This window comes from Podarcis melisellensis, assembly GCF_964234715.1.
Source record: "Podarcis melisellensis genome assembly, chromosome: 5".
In the NCBI taxonomy this organism is placed as follows: domain Eukaryota; kingdom Metazoa; phylum Chordata; class Lepidosauria; order Squamata; family Lacertidae; genus Podarcis; species Podarcis melisellensis.
The window spans coordinates 33,444,198-33,464,292 of NC_138537.1; the positions used below are offsets into that span (position 1 = coordinate 33,444,198).

General features: G+C 42.4%; 1 protein-coding gene across 1 annotated transcript; it reads left to right on the forward strand.

Annotated features, from left to right (window-relative positions):
• Positions 1–8,039: 8,039 nt before the first annotated feature.
• RBP2 (retinol binding protein 2) lies at positions 8,040–17,537 on the forward strand. Its single transcript, XM_081910631.1, has 4 exons — positions 8,040–8,184; positions 10,200–10,378; positions 13,730–13,831; positions 17,400–17,537. The coding sequence occupies exons 1-4, from the start codon at positions 8,112–8,114 to the stop codon at positions 17,451–17,453; spliced, it is 408 nt and encodes a 135-aa protein (XP_081766757.1). The 5' UTR covers positions 8,040–8,111; the 3' UTR covers positions 17,454–17,537.
• Positions 17,538–20,095: the final 2,558 nt, after the last annotated feature.

Below are 20,095 nucleotides of genomic sequence, written 5' to 3' on the forward strand. Positions count from 1 at the left end.
GCAGCGCCCAGACATGGCCACAACACTTTAGATGTAGTGTTTTCATTACTAAACATGAATAGTACAATTAATTCTGGAATCATTGTAGTAATTGCCCTTTACACATGAGCCTCTCAGTGTCACACCATATGTTTAAAGCACATTTAATGCACATGGCCTCTTACCAAAGAATCCTGAGGACTGTAGTTTAACCCTCACAGAGGAAAAATTCCGAACACCCTTAACAAACTACAGTTCCTGGGATTCTTTGGGGGAAGCCATGCACTTTAAATGCACACTAAATCTGCTTTAAATATGTAGTGTGTGAGCGCCAGTCACAGCGAATGCACATGGGAAGGTTAGGTATTTCAGCAGCAAGCCACAATCCCAACCTATGCATGTTCATTGTAAGGTTTCAAAAGACCTAGGTATGAACAGCAGATTCCCAAATGTATGTGTCTTTGCAGAACTTATTTGCAATCCATGCATGCAGGGCAATGGAGGAGACTGTCACCCTCATCCCATATCCATTATGCATTTTATTGTGACCTAGGCACATTGGCTGGACTCTGCGTTTGTACAAATGTTTGCAAGTAGGCGCTGCATGAACAACTGGAAGCAGGATTGTGCAGACAAACCTGCACACACTCCCAATTCATACGCATGCTGGAGGAGATATGCGCTGAGTCTACTACATGGGTTTGGGGTTGGTGCAAGACCTCCACAAGTGTGGATTCTACATAATCTGAACATGTAATAAGGGCTAGACATCTCTCTTGACTTGTTGGCCTTTTAGGTCAGAGCATGACGATGGTTTAATAATAATAGTAGTAGTAGTAGTTTATTTATACCCCACCCATCTGGCTGTGTTTCCCCAGCCACTCTGGGCGGCTTCCAGCAGAATATTAAAATACAATAGTCTATTAAACATTAAAAGCTTCCCTAAACAGGGCTGCCTTCAGATGTCTTCTAGAAGTCTGGTTTTTCTCTTTGACATCTGGTGGGAGGGCGTTCCACAGAGCGGGTGCCACTACCGAGAAGGCCCTCTGCCTGGTTCCCTGTAACTTGGCTTCTCGCCGCGAGGGAACCACCAGAAGGCCCTCGGCACTGGACCTCAGTGTCTGGGCAGAACAATGGGGGTTCATTCTGCTAGGTTGCAATGGGAGGAAGCTGAGTTCATAAGCCATTTACAACCTCATGCAGACTACTATTGTGAGGTATGTTTGCAGAGACCAGAGTATATGGCTGACTTGGGCAAATTGCTGCCCTGCAGATCTCCCAGTTCCAATCATCCCCAGCCAGCATGACTATTGGTCAGAGATGCTGAGAGTTGTAGTCCAAAACATCTGAAGGGTATCAGCTTGGGGAAAGCTGGCATAGGATCATTGTAAAAAAAAAAAAGTAGTATAGTATTTTCAGCTTATGCAAGTGTATTTTATACCAATAGATATTATTTTATATAAAATACATCCACAGAAGCCTAGAATGTTAGTGCACTTTTACCATGATTTCCCAATGAGTTTTTTTGTGGGTTGTGTTTTTTTTTTAGGCAATACTTTTCTGCAAAGCGTTTGACAAAATCCATTCTCCAAAATGCTCCTGTAATGGATGGGAACTGGTAATAAATGACATTACAGCATTCTCATTGGTCAGGCATGAGAAAGCTTAATGGCATATATATCCTTTTAGTTAAATTATGCTTGTCATAGAGGTAGGAGAAGGGTGAAAGAACCATATTGCTTTCTATGGAATCTTCCCGTTCAAAAGCAATCCATCAATAGTGCAGTTCAATGTCTGAATATTGTAACCTTTATCTGATGAAGATAGAAACTGGCAGCAGCAATTAGAAAACTTTGCCACAGAATAAATACAATTAGAACAATATAGATATTAATGTCTGATTTCTGCAAAGGGGTGGGGGTGGGGAATCCAAACGGTGCATGAAAGCTTGATGTTTCTGTTTAGATTTATCAATGGTGGCATCAGGTATTAATCTGGAGGCAGTCTGGCCAAAGAATCAAGCCAGTACAAACCCACAAGAAGTCTGTGTTTTTGTGTGTTTTTTTACAACTGTCTCTTCCATTTTATTTATTAAGATTCTATCTCCTCCTTCCTCCCAAAGGAGTCTCTTTGATCATCTTTCAGTGCAGCATGCAGATCCATGGCAATGCACAACGTGCCTTTGATTCCTCAGTTCCCCACTGTTGGCATGATCTGAAAACACAATTTCAACAAAATATTGAAAAAATTGGAAGGACCCAATGAAAGAACGAGGCTGCATGCTACCTAGGCCTATCATTAAGAACGAAAGAACGGTTGTGCCACCAGGAAAGGGCAGAATTCGTCCAGAATGAGCAGAAGGATGTAGCAATGCTGGCTTACTACATTTTTAAGTAAGTCAAGTAACACATTACAATCTTAAGGGAGAGGAAGACAATGAAGTCCAGAGTCTAAAATTACCTAACTGCACCATTGCTAATAAATCCCTGTCAGTACTCCAGGTTTTGCAAACACCAGTCATAAAAAACACACCTGGTGGTGGTTGCAACACCTTTGTCTAACCATCATGACGCCTCTTCTACTCAGACAGGTGCAGCCAGGACAACCATGTTATCTGTAACCAAAACTGACCGATGGGCTATTCATTCCTGCTCTCTGTCATTGCCAGGACATGCAATTTATTTTTAAATGGCATCTTCCTTTCCTCAAATGATGCACTGCTTCATTTGAGTTTTACTTCTGTTTCCTCCCAAGTATTACATGAGAATGAAGTTTGAAGTCAGCAAGAGAGGGATTAATGGCAATGGGGAAAGGATGGCAAGGAATTGACTGGAGACACAGAGGCATTGATCAGATGAGTTAGCAGCCACTGGTGGCAGGAAGCCAGCCATATTATTTTCAAAAGATTGATTTCAAAATGGATTTTTATGCTTTCTCTTTTAAAGGGGGCTCAAGCACTCAGGAAAATATGCCAGACTGGCAGAACTTAAAGCTGAAGCCTGAATCTGCTGTCCAGACAACAATTGCCTTCTTTTTCCAGCTGCCGCTGTTAAGTTTGCTCGTTCTCCACCAGTTGTTCTTTTCCAAATGTGCACAGGTTGCTCAGCTGCTCATGGCCTGTTTGCACATTGCTCTAGTTGGATGCAACCAGATTTGAGGGTGGACAAGCGTTGGGAGGTGATACTGTACATTAGGGCTATGCACAGCTCCCCTGATCCGTCCTGGGGGCCAGATGGGAGTGGGGAGGGGGATACGGCATCTCCGCTTCCCTCATGAGTGAAGTGAAGGACATGAGGCAGGAGTTATACAGGTGAGCTGTGCACAGGTGAGTTGCAAGCAAGCTGCCAGCCAGCTCTGTGGAGGCTCCTTTTATTGACACAAATATGCAAACCTAGGTAGATACATTTTGGGCTGTGACCTTTACACATCTTCCAGTCCCGAGATCGTGGGGTGGTACAAAGTTATTTTGGCACCTGTTTCCACAGTGTCATTTTCCCCTTCCACAATGTATGACAAAAGAGACAAAAGGTCTCAGAGACAAAGGTTACAGACAGGGCACCGCAGATTACTAAGACCGCAAAAGGTTAGACAAAGGGCAAGATGTTCAGACAGCTGTGGCTTTGTCTGTGAGGGGGAGTGTGCCCCGCACCCCAAGGTCACGCGTGCAGGCAGACTGAGGCTTCCTGCAGGTGGGGAGTGTGCTCCGGACCCAGCAATCATTCCTACAATGAGAATGGAGGGTTCAATGCTGCAAGGTCTTCCTTCACATTCAGCTTCTCTGTGGGGAAGGCACACTTGCAGACAAGCACTCTGCACCCCACAGGATCAATGCCTCTGCTCCACAGATGATATGCTCCAGGGGATAGGAAGGAAGGAAGGTGGCAAGGCTGGGGCTGTGTGGACATACTGGCAGGGGGTGCAGGTTGCTTCTGCCAGAATGCTCACCTAGCCCCAACCTCACTCCTTCCCTGCCCAGGAAGCATAGTGACCCTGTTGTCAGGAAGGCTGTGGAACAGCACCACCACATCAGCTGTGCTTGTATAATAAACAATGATTTATTATACTGAGATAACTATATCTGACTCTGAAGTAGAATAAAACTATGAATTTGGAGTTAAATTTTAACACCGTGCTTAGAAAAAGCAAAAGAACCACAGGGCCCGGCTTGCAGTTTTTCTACACAGAGAGGTCCCATTGACATCAATAAGAGTTCCCTGTGAAGAAGTTAAGCAAGAGTTAATGAATCATCACCAACAAAATAGCAAATTTGCTTCCAGGCTGCTGCTGCTGCTGCTGCTGCTGCTGCTGCTGCTGCTTCTTCTTCTTCTTCTTCTTCTTCTTCTTCTTCTTCTTCTTCTTCTTCTTCTTCTTCTTCTTCTTCTTCTTCTTCTTCTTGTCTAAAGAGTAACAGGAAGATCCTAAGTGCAGAGCATATATTAAAGTCAGTGAAATGACTGGAACTTGCCCACTGCAGCTGCAACTTTGTAAGCATATATAGACAAATGCACAGCAAGATAATTTTTCTCCACTTAGAAATGGCTTCCCAGCAAGAGATTTCTATCAAAAATGCCAAAGGAGGTCTTGTAGCAAGTGAACTTGTGACCGCACCAACTCCACAGATCATTTTAGTTGTCAGTTCATTGCCCCAACACACCACTAGGACTCTGTTGGATCAATGACCTGCAAAATAAAGTATTTCCAGTGGAGCCCTGAAATAATATTGTGTTAGCAGCACCTGCAATGACAGAGCCTCTGGAGTCTGTGGGGGTCTGTGCAATTTAGACTGACTTTTGAATCTGATGGAGGCATTATTGCCTATCATAGTATTGACCCTTGAGCTGCGGTGTCTCTTCATAGCCCCTTGCAACCCTTCACTGTAAAATCTCAGCAGAACCGTCTGTTAAAGTCAATACTCCATATTTTCAGTAATTCTCTGTTTACATTGTTTTTTGGTGGAATATAATGCAATGCTTCTAATTATACCCATGCCTCAGAAGGCACAAAGGAACTGGTGCTAGTGTTGAGTAAATACATGTGTAGGGAATTCCTGAAATAGAGCTAATCTTTTTGAAAAACGAAAGAAAAAGAAACCCACACACCTCGAAGGAAACCAGCTACAAATTAGCAATTAAGAACAATTACATACAGGGTATGAATGAAGAAAATCCCTTTATGAAAATTTTCAATTCACTTGTGAGGAAACTAACTGCAAAATAAAAACTGGAATGGGACTCTGGGATAGTACAAACCTTTTTGCAAAAGGAGAAAGCGTCGTCCCAAAAGCATCCTTGCCAGAATTTCAACAGCCTTTGCTTTAAAATCCCTCCGTTTCAACTGGCTTTGTCCCACTTTCTTGCTAATCTTAATTGTCAGGGTATTTTTCTGACTTATTAATTTGCTTGTAAAATATGCAATGATGCTTCGTGTTTTCGTGTATGTGTAAATACTGACATGTCTCTCTAACTTTCCCTTTGCTGAGCATATCCAGTTTGCCCAGCTTTCACATGGGTGATATGCAACTGAGTTTTACTAAGAGTAGCCCCACTGACATTAATAAATATGACAGAGGGCCACACATATCTCAACTTAATGTGGATTCTGAACCCCCACGCCTCCTTTTCATTACCCCTGGTCCATGCAGCAGCATCCTCCAACTATTGCTGTCCCACACTTTGTGCTTTCTAGATCTGGAGATTCCCTATGCTTTGAAAATCTGAACAGGAAAGCCACACCAGTTGCATAGGGAATCTCTGGATTTAGGATGGAGAAAGTGTGGGACAGCAGGAGAATGCCACATTTCCTCTGACTTCAGAGGGTGAGATTCAACTCCACTTTTTATGCTTTTCATGTATTTGGCAACAGATCTTTTGGTTAGCAGGGCCAAATATTTCTTTAAGCCACTGAGGAAAGCAGGGCAATTCCACATAATGTCATGGGATTCATTCTCAAGTATCGCTTCATTTCAATGAAATCAGAAGTAACACAGGTGTTTATTAAGTTCTCCTGCCTCTTCGCTTACTTCAAAATGCCATGAAAGTAGCTTCCCGTATTGCTTTTAGTATGTCACAATTTGTTTTCAGAGACCTTCTGACAAGTGCCTGCATGTTATGATATAAGCTCTCCCTGCCCTCCTTTGGCATGTCTGCAGCTGCAAGCAGAAAGAAAATAGCATTGTATCTGGAGACCTGTGATAGCAAGGAGTCACTTTAATGAAACCTGAAGCTGACCTCAGCGGTATCTCCATCCAAAAGGAAGCTACTGAGCCCTGCTGTAAAGTGACAAAGCAAATGCTTCCAGGGTTGTGTTGTTGGATGGAGCTATTATAGTAATAAGGAAAGCAACTTGGCAAGAAAGCGCCTGAACATGCGATATTGGGTCACTTGGCCAGCTTCTTTGACAACAGTTGTAAAGAACAAGACTAGACGCATGAGACATTAAAATTCAAATATTATACCTTGTGTTTGTGTGGATCACTAGGCACAACGCCAACATTATCACACCAAAAGAACCTCAAGCTACTCACACGGGGGTCCATAAAAGCCTAGCGGAGGAATCACAAATTTATAAGCAAGCGAAGCAAGAGATTTTCAGTCATAAGTCAGGAGTGCCAAGCAGAGTTGTATTTCATTGAATTGAGTAGAGTAACTGATATTTGAGTAGCAGGTGTGGTGGAGTATGGGTGAAGGCAGTAATTTTTAGACTACTTTTTAGCTCTGTTTTGTTCATCTTTTTGTATACAGTTACTTATAATTGTTTTCTTGTGGATTTCCTAATTTTATTACCTGTCTTAGTGGGGTCAGCTCATAATGGCCCAGGCATTGCAACAGCTGCTGTTCAGTGCTGCAGCTGTTGTTATTTATCGCTTGTAAGCTGTATTGGGATTCACTTCAGTGGAAAGCAGAATGGAAATACAATCAATATATTTGTATCTAGCTTTTCGATAATTGCAGTTGCTATTTCAGTCTGGACCATAATGTCATAGGATTGGTGCTGGCGATCAGTAAAAAAAGGTAAAGGGACCCCTGACATTTAAGTCCAGTCATGAATGACTCTGGGGTTGTGGCGCTCTTCTCGCTTTACAAGTCGAGGGAGCCGGCATTTGTCCACTCCACAGATAGTTTTTCTGGGTCATGTGGCCAGCTGGGACCGAGCAACGGGAGCTCACCCCATCGCGGGGATTTGAACTGCTGACCTTTTGATCGGCAAGCTCAAGGCTCAGTGGTTTGCAGTAGTAGGGTCTATTTCAGCACCTGGCCTTCTTGGACAGCTGCTGGAGCCTAAACACCCTTGCTAGGGCCCAACAGTACAGGTGCCTCTTTCGTCCCTCCTACTAGTTCATATCCCCAGCTGCCCTTGAGAAGGAATGGACCACCTCCTACATTGGAGGGGTGTGACGGACAAGTTGCTGTTTGGTGGTGGCAATAGCACACAGCATCAATGCTCTCATCATTCCCAGGCAGGAACCAACCTTTTAATTTCCTACCATGTCTGACAACATCTGGAGGGCATCACATTGACTATCCCAGCACTAAACATTTGCACAAGTGGTGACTTGGAGCTCAAAACAGGCAGGGAATGGCTGGTTGTGCCTTTGTTACAACCAGCCTTCAACTTGCAGAAGATCTTTTCTTGTCCTTTATGTGATTTGTGTGTCTTTCTTTGTGTTTGGATGACACAACATCGTGAACATTTCTATTAAAAGTAAATGTTGGATTTTTCATACATCCAGAACATCCACAGAATGTAAACAGGAGTTAAGGAAATTCTGAATAAGCACACACATACACACAATCAGGTTTATATAACTTGATATTATGTAGTCCATCTTCCAGAGCTGTGCTCCCATCAATGCTTCTCTTCTCTTCTTTTATATTTTACAAAGGTCATTGCAACATCATTTTCTCTCTGACTTCTAACCTCAGAAATCTGTTTGCTGCCTCTGCTTTGTCCTCTTGAACCTTGGTAATGAAGGGAAAGTTCGGTTTAGGTTATCTCGCTGACCCTTAGACTTTATTATCTTGGAAGCTGTAAACTTCACCCAAAGAAATATAAAAAGGACAGAATTACAGTAAGCTCTTTCTCCTTCCCAAGTTCCATATCTGAGCCATCCCTGGATTTAAATCCTAGCCGCAATGCCTGTTGATTACACTGGAACGTGGGTGATGGTATCCAATGACAACTTCGAAGGTTACATGGTTGCTTTAGGTAAATATAAAAATAAGAATTTTGAATTGGTGGGATACTTTGTTCTACATTTAATTTAAAAATAAATGAATAAGATTTAATTCAACATTAACTTTTGCCTTTATAGCAAACCATTTCTAAGCAGATATATTTTGAAGTAAGCCCAGTGAATACAGTGGAATATGCTTCCTAGGAAGTACATTTTATTTCTCTTTGAAGGTTTTCTTTTCTCTTTCTCCTGTACAAAAGAATTTGTCAGTCATATTTCAACACCTATGCTATATATGAGAGATCATTGAACAGGCATTCTATAGTTGAAAGGTACAGGTGATTTGCACTGACCTAAACTGCAAATGGGTCAGAAAACCTACTTTGCAGTACAATCCTATGCACATCTACTGAGTCGTAAGGTAAGGATGACTAAGTCTTGCTCCTAGGAAAGTGTGCATAGGGCTGCAGCTTGAATCTTGTATGGTGACATTTATAAAAAGCTCTCTGTGCTCCCAATTTGGTGCCATAATCAACAACCTGAAAGACAGGTGGTGCCTCTGGAAAATATTTCCCTCTCCCCAGCTAGGTCATCTCTGCATTAACAGCAGAAAAGTGGCCCTAAATGTGCCACAGTTGTCCCTGTATTTTAACTTCTGATCTGCATCATAAATTGTTGAGGGTGGATTGTTCAAGCAAGGAAGGTTGTTTTAATTGAACTTATGGATCATTTGCCACACTATTTTTCCTAAGTACAAGAGGGACATCTGACCCCCACTCCCCACCAGTCACTGAGACCATGTTTCAGTGATGTAAACAGCATGTTGTACCCAGATCTTAAATGTTTTTTCTACTGCCTGTCATCCTGCCAGAATGTCCCTGCAGCATCTCAGCAGTCAGGACACCCTGTTCCGTGGCAATATTTGCTCATGCAGCGAATCTGGCCAAAAGCCAGCAGTCCAATGGCCAAGATTGCTAGTCAAATAAAAATAGAAAAAAACGCTGAACAGCTGCGGTGTAGAAAAAGTCCTATAGGGACTTGGGAATAAGTCCTATTGAATTCAACAGGCCTTACTTCTGAGTAGACATACTTAGGGTTGCGTTGCACTGTTAATCACTGAGGATGGTATTCAACTAAGTTTTACTCGGAGCAGAAATTAATAGACCTAACACGATCATGTTCATTAATTTTAATTGGTCTACTCTAAGTAAAATTTAGTTGAATACCACCCTAAATATATCTATATCTATATCTATATCTATATCTATATCATCTAATCCAGGCTTCCTCAACCTCGGCCCTCCAGATGTTTTAAGACTACAATTCCCATCATCCCTGACCACTGGTCCTGCTAGCTATCATGGGAGTTGTAGGCCCAAAACATCTGGAGGGCCAAGGTTGAGGAAGCCTGATCTAATCTATATCTATATCTACCAGCTTTCTGTGAAAGTGAGTTACTTCTTGATAAGTGAGGACTACCTTAGATTACAAACGCCTTGTGAGTCAAATGGTTTGGCTCCAAAACGCCACAAATCCGGAAGTGAGTGTTTGCAAATGTTCTTTGGAACCTGAACATCCGAAGCAGGTCCCGTGGCTTCCGATTGGCTGCAGGAACCAAGCCACGCCTTGGTTTCCAAACATTTTGGAAGTCGAACAGACTTCTGGAACAGATTCCATTCGACTTCCGAGGTACAACTGCAATGTATTCCATCAGCACAAGGATTGCCGCTTGTGCAAAAGAACCTTCCCCCCTTCTCCCCCTTTGCACCCTCTAAACCTGTTATAGGTACTCTCCAACCCTCCGGAGCAGATGGGCTACACATGGAGAAGGAAGAGATGGAAAGTTCCATTGTGTAAACAGTAATCCTTATGCTGATGGAATGCGATAGTTGTATACCGGCAGTATCATATGGCCCAGGATGTAATACTCCACACACATACCCCAAAAGCAGAAAGTCCTTTGGGGCACACATTACTTTATTGTTTATAAATGTATTTTTGAAGTTAATCAGGCCCATTGTTAACATATTTATTGGTGTGTCTGCAGGCATTGGCCTTGCTACGAGAAAGATTGCAAACCACCTGACACAAACGAAAGAAATTATTCAAGAGGGAAACCATTTCAAGACAAAAACACTGAGCACTTTCAGGAACTATGAAGTGAATTACACCGTAGGAGAGGAATTTGAAGAGCACACCAAGGGGCTTGACGACCGTGTGGTGAAGGTAGAAACTTATGATTTGCTTTCCATTTACACAGCAGTCAACACCAGCACCTGACATTCAAGAAAACAGGTTGAAAGCAAATTATAAATGTTAAAGAAATGTTTATTTATAAAGAAGCAGCTATTTGCATTTCAAAATGTGGATGTTTTTCTGTTGCAACTATTTATTCCATATGTAAATCATGACAGTTTTTCAGCTCTTTGACAGCAAGACAGAATTTTTTTTCCAACTCCTCATGGTTCCACCAGATACTTATATATCCCCCACTGGCTCCTCCAGACTTCCCACAGGCTAAAGCAAATCCCGCTTTCTGGTGGAAGCAACTGCTGAGCTACTGCATATGACCATTCTACCTGTGGCGGCACATTTTTTTCATGTAAGTTTATTTTTGCCCCCTGTAGCTCCCTGTTTCTGGAGAACTTTTTAACCAGAGTGGAATCTATACACACATAAAAACCATTCTGAAAATGCTTTTTAAAAAGCATTTTTTAAAATGCATTGAATTTTCCATAAGGCTCACCATCGTCATCTAGTGTCACATTGTATATCACAATTAAAACACACTTAAAACATTTTATTTGCAGCTGTATAGCTGAGTTCCAGGAGTCATGTGAGCCTGATGCAAGCTGTGTCCTAGTTAGTGTCATAGACAGTGGTGGGCCAGAACTGTGAGCCAGGTGCTGAGCCAGAAAGTTGAGGAGCCTGCACATCAAAAGCCAAAAAAACTTGTGGGTCATGCATGAATGCTCTTGTTCAAATAGGAAGACTTCTATATGCTTTCCTGTCTAGTGGAGTCCAATGGCCTTTCCTGAATAGGAAGGGCCATTCCACAGCTGGACAGTGTTCGTATGTTCACTTTAGAAGAAGAAGAAGAGTTTGGATTTGATATCCCACTTTATCACTACCCAAAGGAGTCTCAAAGCGGCTAACATTCTCCTTTCCCTTCCTCCCCCACAACAAACACTCTGTGAGGTGAGTGGGGCTGAGAGACTTCAAAGAAGTGTGACTGGCCCAAGGTCACCCAGCAGCTGCATGTGGAGGAGCGGAGACACGAACCCGGTTCACCAGATTACGAGTCTACTGCTCTTAACCACTACACCACACTGGCTCTCTTTAGTGGCTTAAAATCCAGTGAGGTCAAACACACACACACACACACACACACACACACACACCTACCTCTGTGTTTCAAGTCACATTTGCACAGTTTTAGAGTGGGGAGAGGATGTCTTCACCCAAAGTTCTCCCGAGTTCCTCCATTGCTTCTGGTTCTGAGGAGAAAATTATAATATGGAAGACAAGCAGTGCTGTCAAAATTATAACTGGATAATAACAATAATAGAAATGCCCATAGGTTTATTCATCATTTACCAAGCTGTGAGATAGTTGTGCCCATATTGACCTTATATGCAGGGATGGAACATCTAGTTTTGCCACCTGAGGTGAAATGGGAGTGTGCTGCCGCCCTGCTGCCCTAACATTCCCTTTGAAGCCTCACTTGCCAGGATCACAAGAGTTCCATGAGATGCCAGAAGCATCCATCATCACCTCTCCTCACTTCTCAGGTGGTGGCAGGGGCAAGGCAGGGCGGCCCACTAATTCCACAGCTGCCTCAGTATGCCTCATGGACAGGCTGGCTCTGCTATTGTGGAAAAGTTAGTTCCTGTGTTTTGTTGCTGTTGTTACTGTTTTCCTGACAGTAAGATCTGGCCACTCTTCTGGGGGGGGGGACTCTCTGGATTTCCCTTGAGGGAAGATAATTGCATTGATCTATCTCTCAGAAGATATTGGTCTGATTCTGAGGCAATTTTTATTTCAATTCATTTCCATCCATTGAATTGAACTCTATGTGAAGGAACTCTGAAGCCAAGGTCTTGTTTCCCATATAGCTGCTTTTCAGTGGGTAGCTTCCCTCTCCCCCAATTGGATTACGTTTTATTCCTGATTGTAACCTAATCTGTGCCTACAAAATCTGGTATCTACAAAGCTAAAACAGAATGGCAAGCATTACAATAGCCAAATCATTTCCTCTCCCCTCCCCAAGATAATGTGGAGGAGGATGCTGCTCATAGCCAACATCTTTCCTATTATCTGTGACCTTTTCATGCCCTGACATCACAGCATGCTCCTTATACCTCTGTCAAAGCTATCCTTTACCAGTCCTGTCTCGGGTAGAAAACTGCCTCTTCCCTGAACTTTCAATAACCTCAATTTTCTCCTATCGTCACTATTGTTATCTGACAGAGAGTAGAAAAAGCATCTTATTTCTTTTATAATTCTATCTGATTTCTTATCAAGATGATTTCTGCCCGATATTCCCCCACCGACACGCTGCTGTTTTTGCAGGAGGCTCAGGAATTAATTATTTTTAAAGAGAGCTGTTCTTTTGCAATCTGTTCTTTTCAGTGCAGAGAATGTGGGATGTTGCCAGACAGCTACAGAATGTACAGAGGTCATATTTTTCTCCCGATCACAATTGTAGTGAAGCCGCACTCAAATGAAAGAAAGGAAGAAAGAGACTATAATTCAAATATCTCCTCTGGTGTGTGCCTGCACTACTATAGTAGCTGTGATCAGGGCATCCCCATTCCTCTTATTGCACTTCCAGCTGAGGAGTGGCTCCAAGATGCCTCTTGTTTGCACACAGAGAACTGTCTTTCATGGTAGTCTGACCATGATAAGGTTGAATCCACCCTTCCTTCCATTTCCTTTCTGTTCCCCCCTCTCCAGCGTTATTCTAGCAGTAAACACCTGTTTTAGTTAGCCTGAAAATAAAATTTGGGGACCATTTACATATTAGAATATGCTCCTATGCAAAAGCTTTGAATACAAGCTGCTGTGAACAATCTCTTCCCTCCCAATATGCCCTCCGCATCCACAACAGAAGTGCGTGTGCATGTGTATTAATGTTGTAGCAGTTAAAATGATCCACGGCTTTTCCTGCTGCTGTGCTTTACAGTGCGTTTGTGGCTTTCTTCTGAGGGAGAACGGAATAATGCAAATTTCATATCTGTGCTCCCCTTTCTGGAGACAAATCCCGTCATAAATTCACTTTATTTAATTATCTTCTTTTGTGCGTATATTATGGATCATTGTGTCAGGAGAAATAGCTGGGAATTGAAAACATAAAACACTTTTAGTGACACTATAGGCTTTCTACTTAAATTTGGGGAGCTGGGAGAGAGGGGAGGGGGTGGTATTTGCTTATTGTGTGTTCCCTCTCCCCACCCACCCCCACCCCGACCAACTCTGTGCTGCCATTATGTCACCCTGACTCCAGTTTATTCCGATTTGTTTTTAGCCTCACACGTTTCTACCATGTTGCTGAACTTTATCATTTGATCCCTGCAGACGCTGGTGACCTGGGATGGTGATAAACTAATCTGTGTCCAGAAAGGCGAAAAGAATAACAGAGGCTGGAAACACTGGATTGAAGGGGACAATTTGCATCTGGTAAGAGCCGAAATCATTCATGAAAGATATACCAATAGCAGTACTGCAGGAAAATTCAGTAACTTGGGGAAAGGGCTATAGCTTTGCATGCAGCAGGTCCCAGGTTCAAGCCTCAATGTCTCCAGGGGGCCGGGAACCCCAGAGAGCCGCTGCCCATGTTGACTATTCTGAGCCTGGCTTCCTAGCATGTCATTACCATAATGAACAAAGGCATATATTTGCCTCCGCCTAATTTGAAGCTATCAGGAGTATTATTTACCTACAGAAAAGATGTTCTTGGGGGGTTGTAAGAAGAATGATGCAGAAAAGCAGGTCAGAAAATTGCTCTCAGAATAACCATCAGGCACCCGGTATATACAATCTCTAAAGCGTATAATTTAGTGCCACTGGAAAAGCTGAGTTCATACAGCTGGGTTAGTAAATGAAGTCCAAGCCTGACATGTAGTACGCTTGAGTGGGGCTACAGGGGCCTGTAAAGAAAATAAGCAGTCAGTGAAGTATGGAAAAAATAAATGAGAGTTTACATATTAAGAGGACTCGAAAGAACAATCGGGAAAGTGAACAAGCAGACTTGGGTGAACCAAAGAATTTCAGTTCAGTTTTCAAAGCTCTTTATGGGCACAAGCCTCAGTGAACTAAATGAACAGGCAAAGGAGATGGAGATCTTCAGCCCACAAACACACAAAGCTTTTGGAAATAAACCTTCATGTTTACTTCCTCTGATATGGATCTAGCTGCATAATCCCTAATGGCTTTGCACATCTTCTCCATGTAGAACAGGATGGCTTGATGAGTTAATAATTTTCTCAAACACTTTCCATATCCCCGTTCCAAACACATTTCATTGAAAATTAGTGCAAAGGGGGTTTTTTCCCAGTTGAAGGGGCACATACCCTTATATGAAAACCTTCTGGGGGCCATATGCCACTGCTAGGGGTTGGGGGAGAAGCAAAAGCTCGTGGAGCAGCAAATGTTAATTTTATCTTTTTACAGTAGGCTTTACACACACACACACACTTCTCTCAGTTCTCCATCCAGGCAAACAAGAAGTATTATCAGAGTCCAAGGACACATTCTAGCCAGGCAAAAACACTCAAGGAAGTGCAAAGCCAAGCTAATTGGAAGTGTGGTCTGGGATGAAGGGAAGGGGATGAAAAGGAGTTATGGACTCAGGGGATTCCTGAGGGATAGATAGATAGATGATAGATAGATAGACAGATAGATAGATAGATAGATAGATAGATAGATAGATGATAGATAGATAGATAGATAGATAGATAGATAGATGATAGATAGACAGATAGATAGATAGATAGATAGATAGATAGATAGATAGATAGATGATAGATAGATAGATAGATAGATAGATAGATAGATAGATAGATAGTCCTTGCGGGCCATATTTGGCTTCAAGCCTTAGATCCCCCATCACTGCTCTAAACAACTGTGTTTAATGTTACCTCCCGAATGTATACACTTTTAGTCCTTGCCCAGAATCCAAAGTTATTTTAGGTGCAATGACAGGCTTGCAAACCTCTTAGGTAGACTTCTGAACAACCCATCTGAAGGCCGCCCTTCCGCATCCCTCTAAGTCCCACTATTCGGTTCCATTCCAGAGCAAGTTTAGAAGTGGCACTTTTTCACCCTGATCCCTAAAACGTTTGAAACATCCTCTGGAATCCAGATTCAACAAACCTTGTAACCAGATCGCTTGAGTTCCAGTACATTCCAATAAGTTCTAGTAGCTTGATATGGTTCTAGTACAGTAGTTTAATATGGCAACATTAGATTATCCTTTGGTCTGATCCAGCAGGGCTCTTCTGTTACATGTCACTCCAATCTCTGAGTGGCGCAAGATTCCTGTACTCCAGACACTTGCCTAGTGTTTGTGTTTCCTTTGGAAATGAGGCACAGTGGCATATATGGCTTATTTACACACATATACAACCTGAGCCTATGATGGAGAGGTCGATGCATTACGCTCCTAGAGGGTTCTGTTTCTCCCACTGCTGGATCCAAAGAGATCAAACATGGCTTTTTGTCCCTATGCTTAGCTTGCCATGTTTAACAGACTGACACTTTGTTTCACAGTGGAAGGAGGGGCTTGCACTCATCTACCCTCCTGCACAGAGTATCTGCTTTGTTAATCACTCCTTACCTTTCTTTTGTTCTCCATAATAGCTTTTCTCCCAGGTGTTTTCCCTGAGCACAGAAAAACTGCTTTGGCCTGTATTTTCACACTGTTAAATTCAGTATCTGGCAGCCCATCTTAATAGTCCATCTTGATAATCCAAGGCCCACTAGACACAGGAATTAAGGGGAGTCAAGGCACCCACAAAGGCTTAACAATACTAAATGGTGGACACTCACCAGATTCCAGTTAGTCCCTTAGTCAAAGTTTTATCATAGGTGGACTGAAAAATCTGCTGATGGATTCCATATAAAAACAGAATTTGGCAGCCTTCATCAACATTGCAGTGCCTCATGACACATCACAATTTTCTCTAAACCGCAGGGGTGAAGGAGATGATATTAGAAATTAAATTAAATTAAATTATTAATTTAAAAATGAGGACCATGGAGCGTAAGTCATATGATTCATTAGCTTGTGGCACTTTCCCTTTCACCCTGATAACAGCTTTGCACAATAGATTATTATCCCCATTTTACAGATGAAGAACCATAGGGTAGTAGTTTATCCATATGAACTTAACTGAAAAAAGAAAAGAATCCAAAATTATTTTTAAAAACTAAACACCTTTGCAAATTATGTTTAGAATTTTAAAAAATCCCGCTGCTGTTTTTTGCAACATTCTACCTCTGTTTGCATTGTCACTATCCAAGCCTGCATAGCTCACTTTAATACAAAACCGACTATTTGCAAACTCTGAGGGGCCAGTCTAAAGGGATGAGGGATTAATTTCACAGACTTACAATAGGAAGCTACCTACTCATTTCTATTCTTTTCACGATCATAAAATTCTGGCTTCACTTTTAGCAAAAGAAGGTCAATAAGATGTACAAAATTACCATTGGGTTGATTTCATCCCTGCAGAAACCAGAATCTTATCCTGCTCTGTGCCAGACCTGCTTTATATTGTTATGAAACAACTTCAGAATTGGCTAGTAATCTCATTGACTGGATTTGTTAGGGTTGGTATAACATTCTGAGAAAAGGTCCACATTTTGTTGGGAAACCAATTGACAAAGTGTTATACTTAACTCCTGTTACCTTTAAAGCTTTTCCTTCTCTCCTTTTGCAATTTCCTTGTTGCTTCAGTGAGTTTAATAAATTACAGTATGTTGGTTAATAATAGACAATGCAACGTCCCACAGTTACAGAGCAATTCCTATGCATTTCCCCATTTTTATCCTTTGTAAAAGTCAATTCAAGTGTCAGAATCTAATTACTGCAACCTGTAGTGCTTGCTGGCTGATTGGTTATATAAAATACACTGCTCTTTCCCTTTTAATAGCCCAGCCCCACTGTTAATGCTCTGGCTTAGCTGTTTTCTCTGCAAGTCTGGAAGGGAATTGTCTGTGCTTACCAATGGTTTTAATGTTGTAGGAGCTGACATGCGAAGACCAGGTGTGCCATCAAGTCTTTAAGAAGAAGAATTAAATGGATCTGAATCCCATCCAGCTGCACACTGCGTAATTATTATATTCTTTGCTGAATTAAATAAATAAAACCTTGACACTGCCAGAGTTCTGCTGTTCAGTTCAATGAGTGGGAAACCTCTTATAGTAACATCAAACACTCTCCTACGTGGTTTTTTAAAAGAGCTCTTGCTTTCCAAAGTTAAATAATGTATATCTTGTTCTTCTAATTGTCCCCCACGTAAACCTTGGCAAAAAAACATTTCGGCACCAAAGACAAAATGTCCTCCAGCAGCGATGTAAGAAATAAGCACACTTATCTTGACAATGGCCCATCACTCCATGACAGTATAATATACATTTCAATGATGATGAAGGCAAAGCCCGTGTTCACGGTACTTTTTCTAACTTGCTTAGCTATGGGTCACCAGGACTCTAGTTTCAGGCAACAAAATGGCTCAGTGGGCTGGGAATGAGACTCAAAGCCACTAACAGCTAGATCACTAAATTAAATTTAGGAAAGGAAGATCACAGTCCTCCGAACAAACCTAATTTGTGTTCCTCAGAAAGGTGTCTCTGAAAACCCATGCCACAGATATTCAACGGCATAGTTAACTCCTGCCTCTCAGAGTTCTTCACATCAGAGTGCTTTATATCATGGCTTCAGCTATATCTCAACTGCTGTCCGAGGCTAAATAAAGGAACTATATTTACACATTGACATTTAGGACTGATGTGGCCAAGAGGTGTCCTAAAGCACATGTACCATACAGGTACTCTTGTCAGGGGATCAGTACTGTATTGCCTGCCTCAAGAACTCTGTAACCCAGCGGTGGGGAACCCTTTTTCCAACCCAGGGCTGCATTCCCTCGTGGGCAACCTCCCAGGGGCTGCATACCAGTAATGTACCTTTGTATAGGAGGCCACATTCCAGCCGTGCAGAGTTAAAGGTTTTACACATGCCTGTTCATCCTCCATCCAGCAAAGCGAAGGGCATTATCACAGTCAGGCATGGCCCAGGCGTATCCTGCTTTGCCGCCTAAGGTGGATGGGAAGGTGCCACTTCCCTGCTGCTGCCCCTGCTCCACCACTGCCCCACCACTGAAGGCTTGCTTACCAGGGTTATGTGGCAGTGGCTTCCAGTTGATAGGCTCATGAGATCTTGTGGAACTCTCGAGAGATCTCACCAGAAGTCTCACGGGATTCAGACTCCTGAGGCAGCTGCCTCAGTGTGCCTCATGGGCAGCCTGGTCCTGATACCAGCCCAAGAACACATTCCAGCCAGCCAAAAGCACATTATGAGAGTGCAGAGCATGGTCAACAATGTCTGTGGATTTGGGAGCATTACAAGGGCGATACAGAAAGGTCTGAAGGGGCACATTAAGCCCCTAGATCTGTACAGTCATTTCTTATACGTGCTGTAACCTTTTGATTGCTCAATGCACAGAAATTATCCATGTGTGGAAATTGGGGCCAGGATAGGGTCATTGGGCACAATTCTGATCCTAATGCCTAGTATAAACTGTCAAGACTGTATGAAACAAGCGGCTGTGGCAATGAGACACAGGTTTCGCATCAGGCCCTCTTGACATTGTCAGCATACGTGCCAAGATCACACAAGAACAGAAAGAAAGAAAGAAAGAAAGAAAGAAAGAAAGAAAGAAAGAAAGAAAGAAAGAGGGAACTAGCCACTTGAAAAATGGTGCAAAATAAAACAAAATCACATACCCCATGCACACACAGAGTTTAAACTTCCAAATTCATCATAATGTATTTTATTCATGAACTCAGTCCTTTAGACCAGCATGTTATGAAAAGGAAAAACATGTAAGGTAATGTATTATGTTGCAATTTGCAACAGTACTGGGTGATTTCAACAATGCTCATTATGTTCAATTTCCTACTAAACTACCACAAAGTCCGCTATCTTCCTTGCAGCATGAGAAACATTAGCATTTGGGTGGGTGAAGGCGGGGGTGAGTTCTGACCAATAAATCAGAGAGCATTCACTCAGAGCCTCTTAACACCTTGATAGTGCAATATTATGTGAATCAGGGAGTCAAACTACACAATATGGTAGCTACATATATGTGCCCTTAAGGGCACGTTTGGTTAGAAAATTGCCAGCATGGAGGGCAGCAATCCTGATCAGGACTATAGCATGATGGACTTTTAACACTTTGTCTTCTGCTGTACTGAGGGACCCCTAGATGTATTGCAAACATTTGCTCCCATTTAAGCAAATGGAAAGTTTTTACCAATGCAAATTGCAGGTGCAGGAGGCTTGTTCAGGGTGGCACGGGAGTTAAAAGTCTCTTATATACATGCACTCATGCCATGTTAAGGCCCCAACCCAAATCAGAACCCCATGCTGGCAATTTGTGTAAAGAATAAACCTCTGCCCAGTGGCATAGATACATAGTGAATTTATCATTTCACTTATCATTTATCTGATCCATCGCCTTGCATGGTGTATGCAGGAGATGACCCACATACAACTCAATGAAGTCCACTTTCTACCCTGATCCTCTCCAGCTGTAGTCTATAGCTATTGCCTCCAATGGGACATCCATCTTGCCACATTTTTATCCAGCTCTTGTTCTCCTGAGGCCTCTAAACACAAGTCTGCTGTTATACTGGAAGCATTTTTCTTTTTATTGTTAA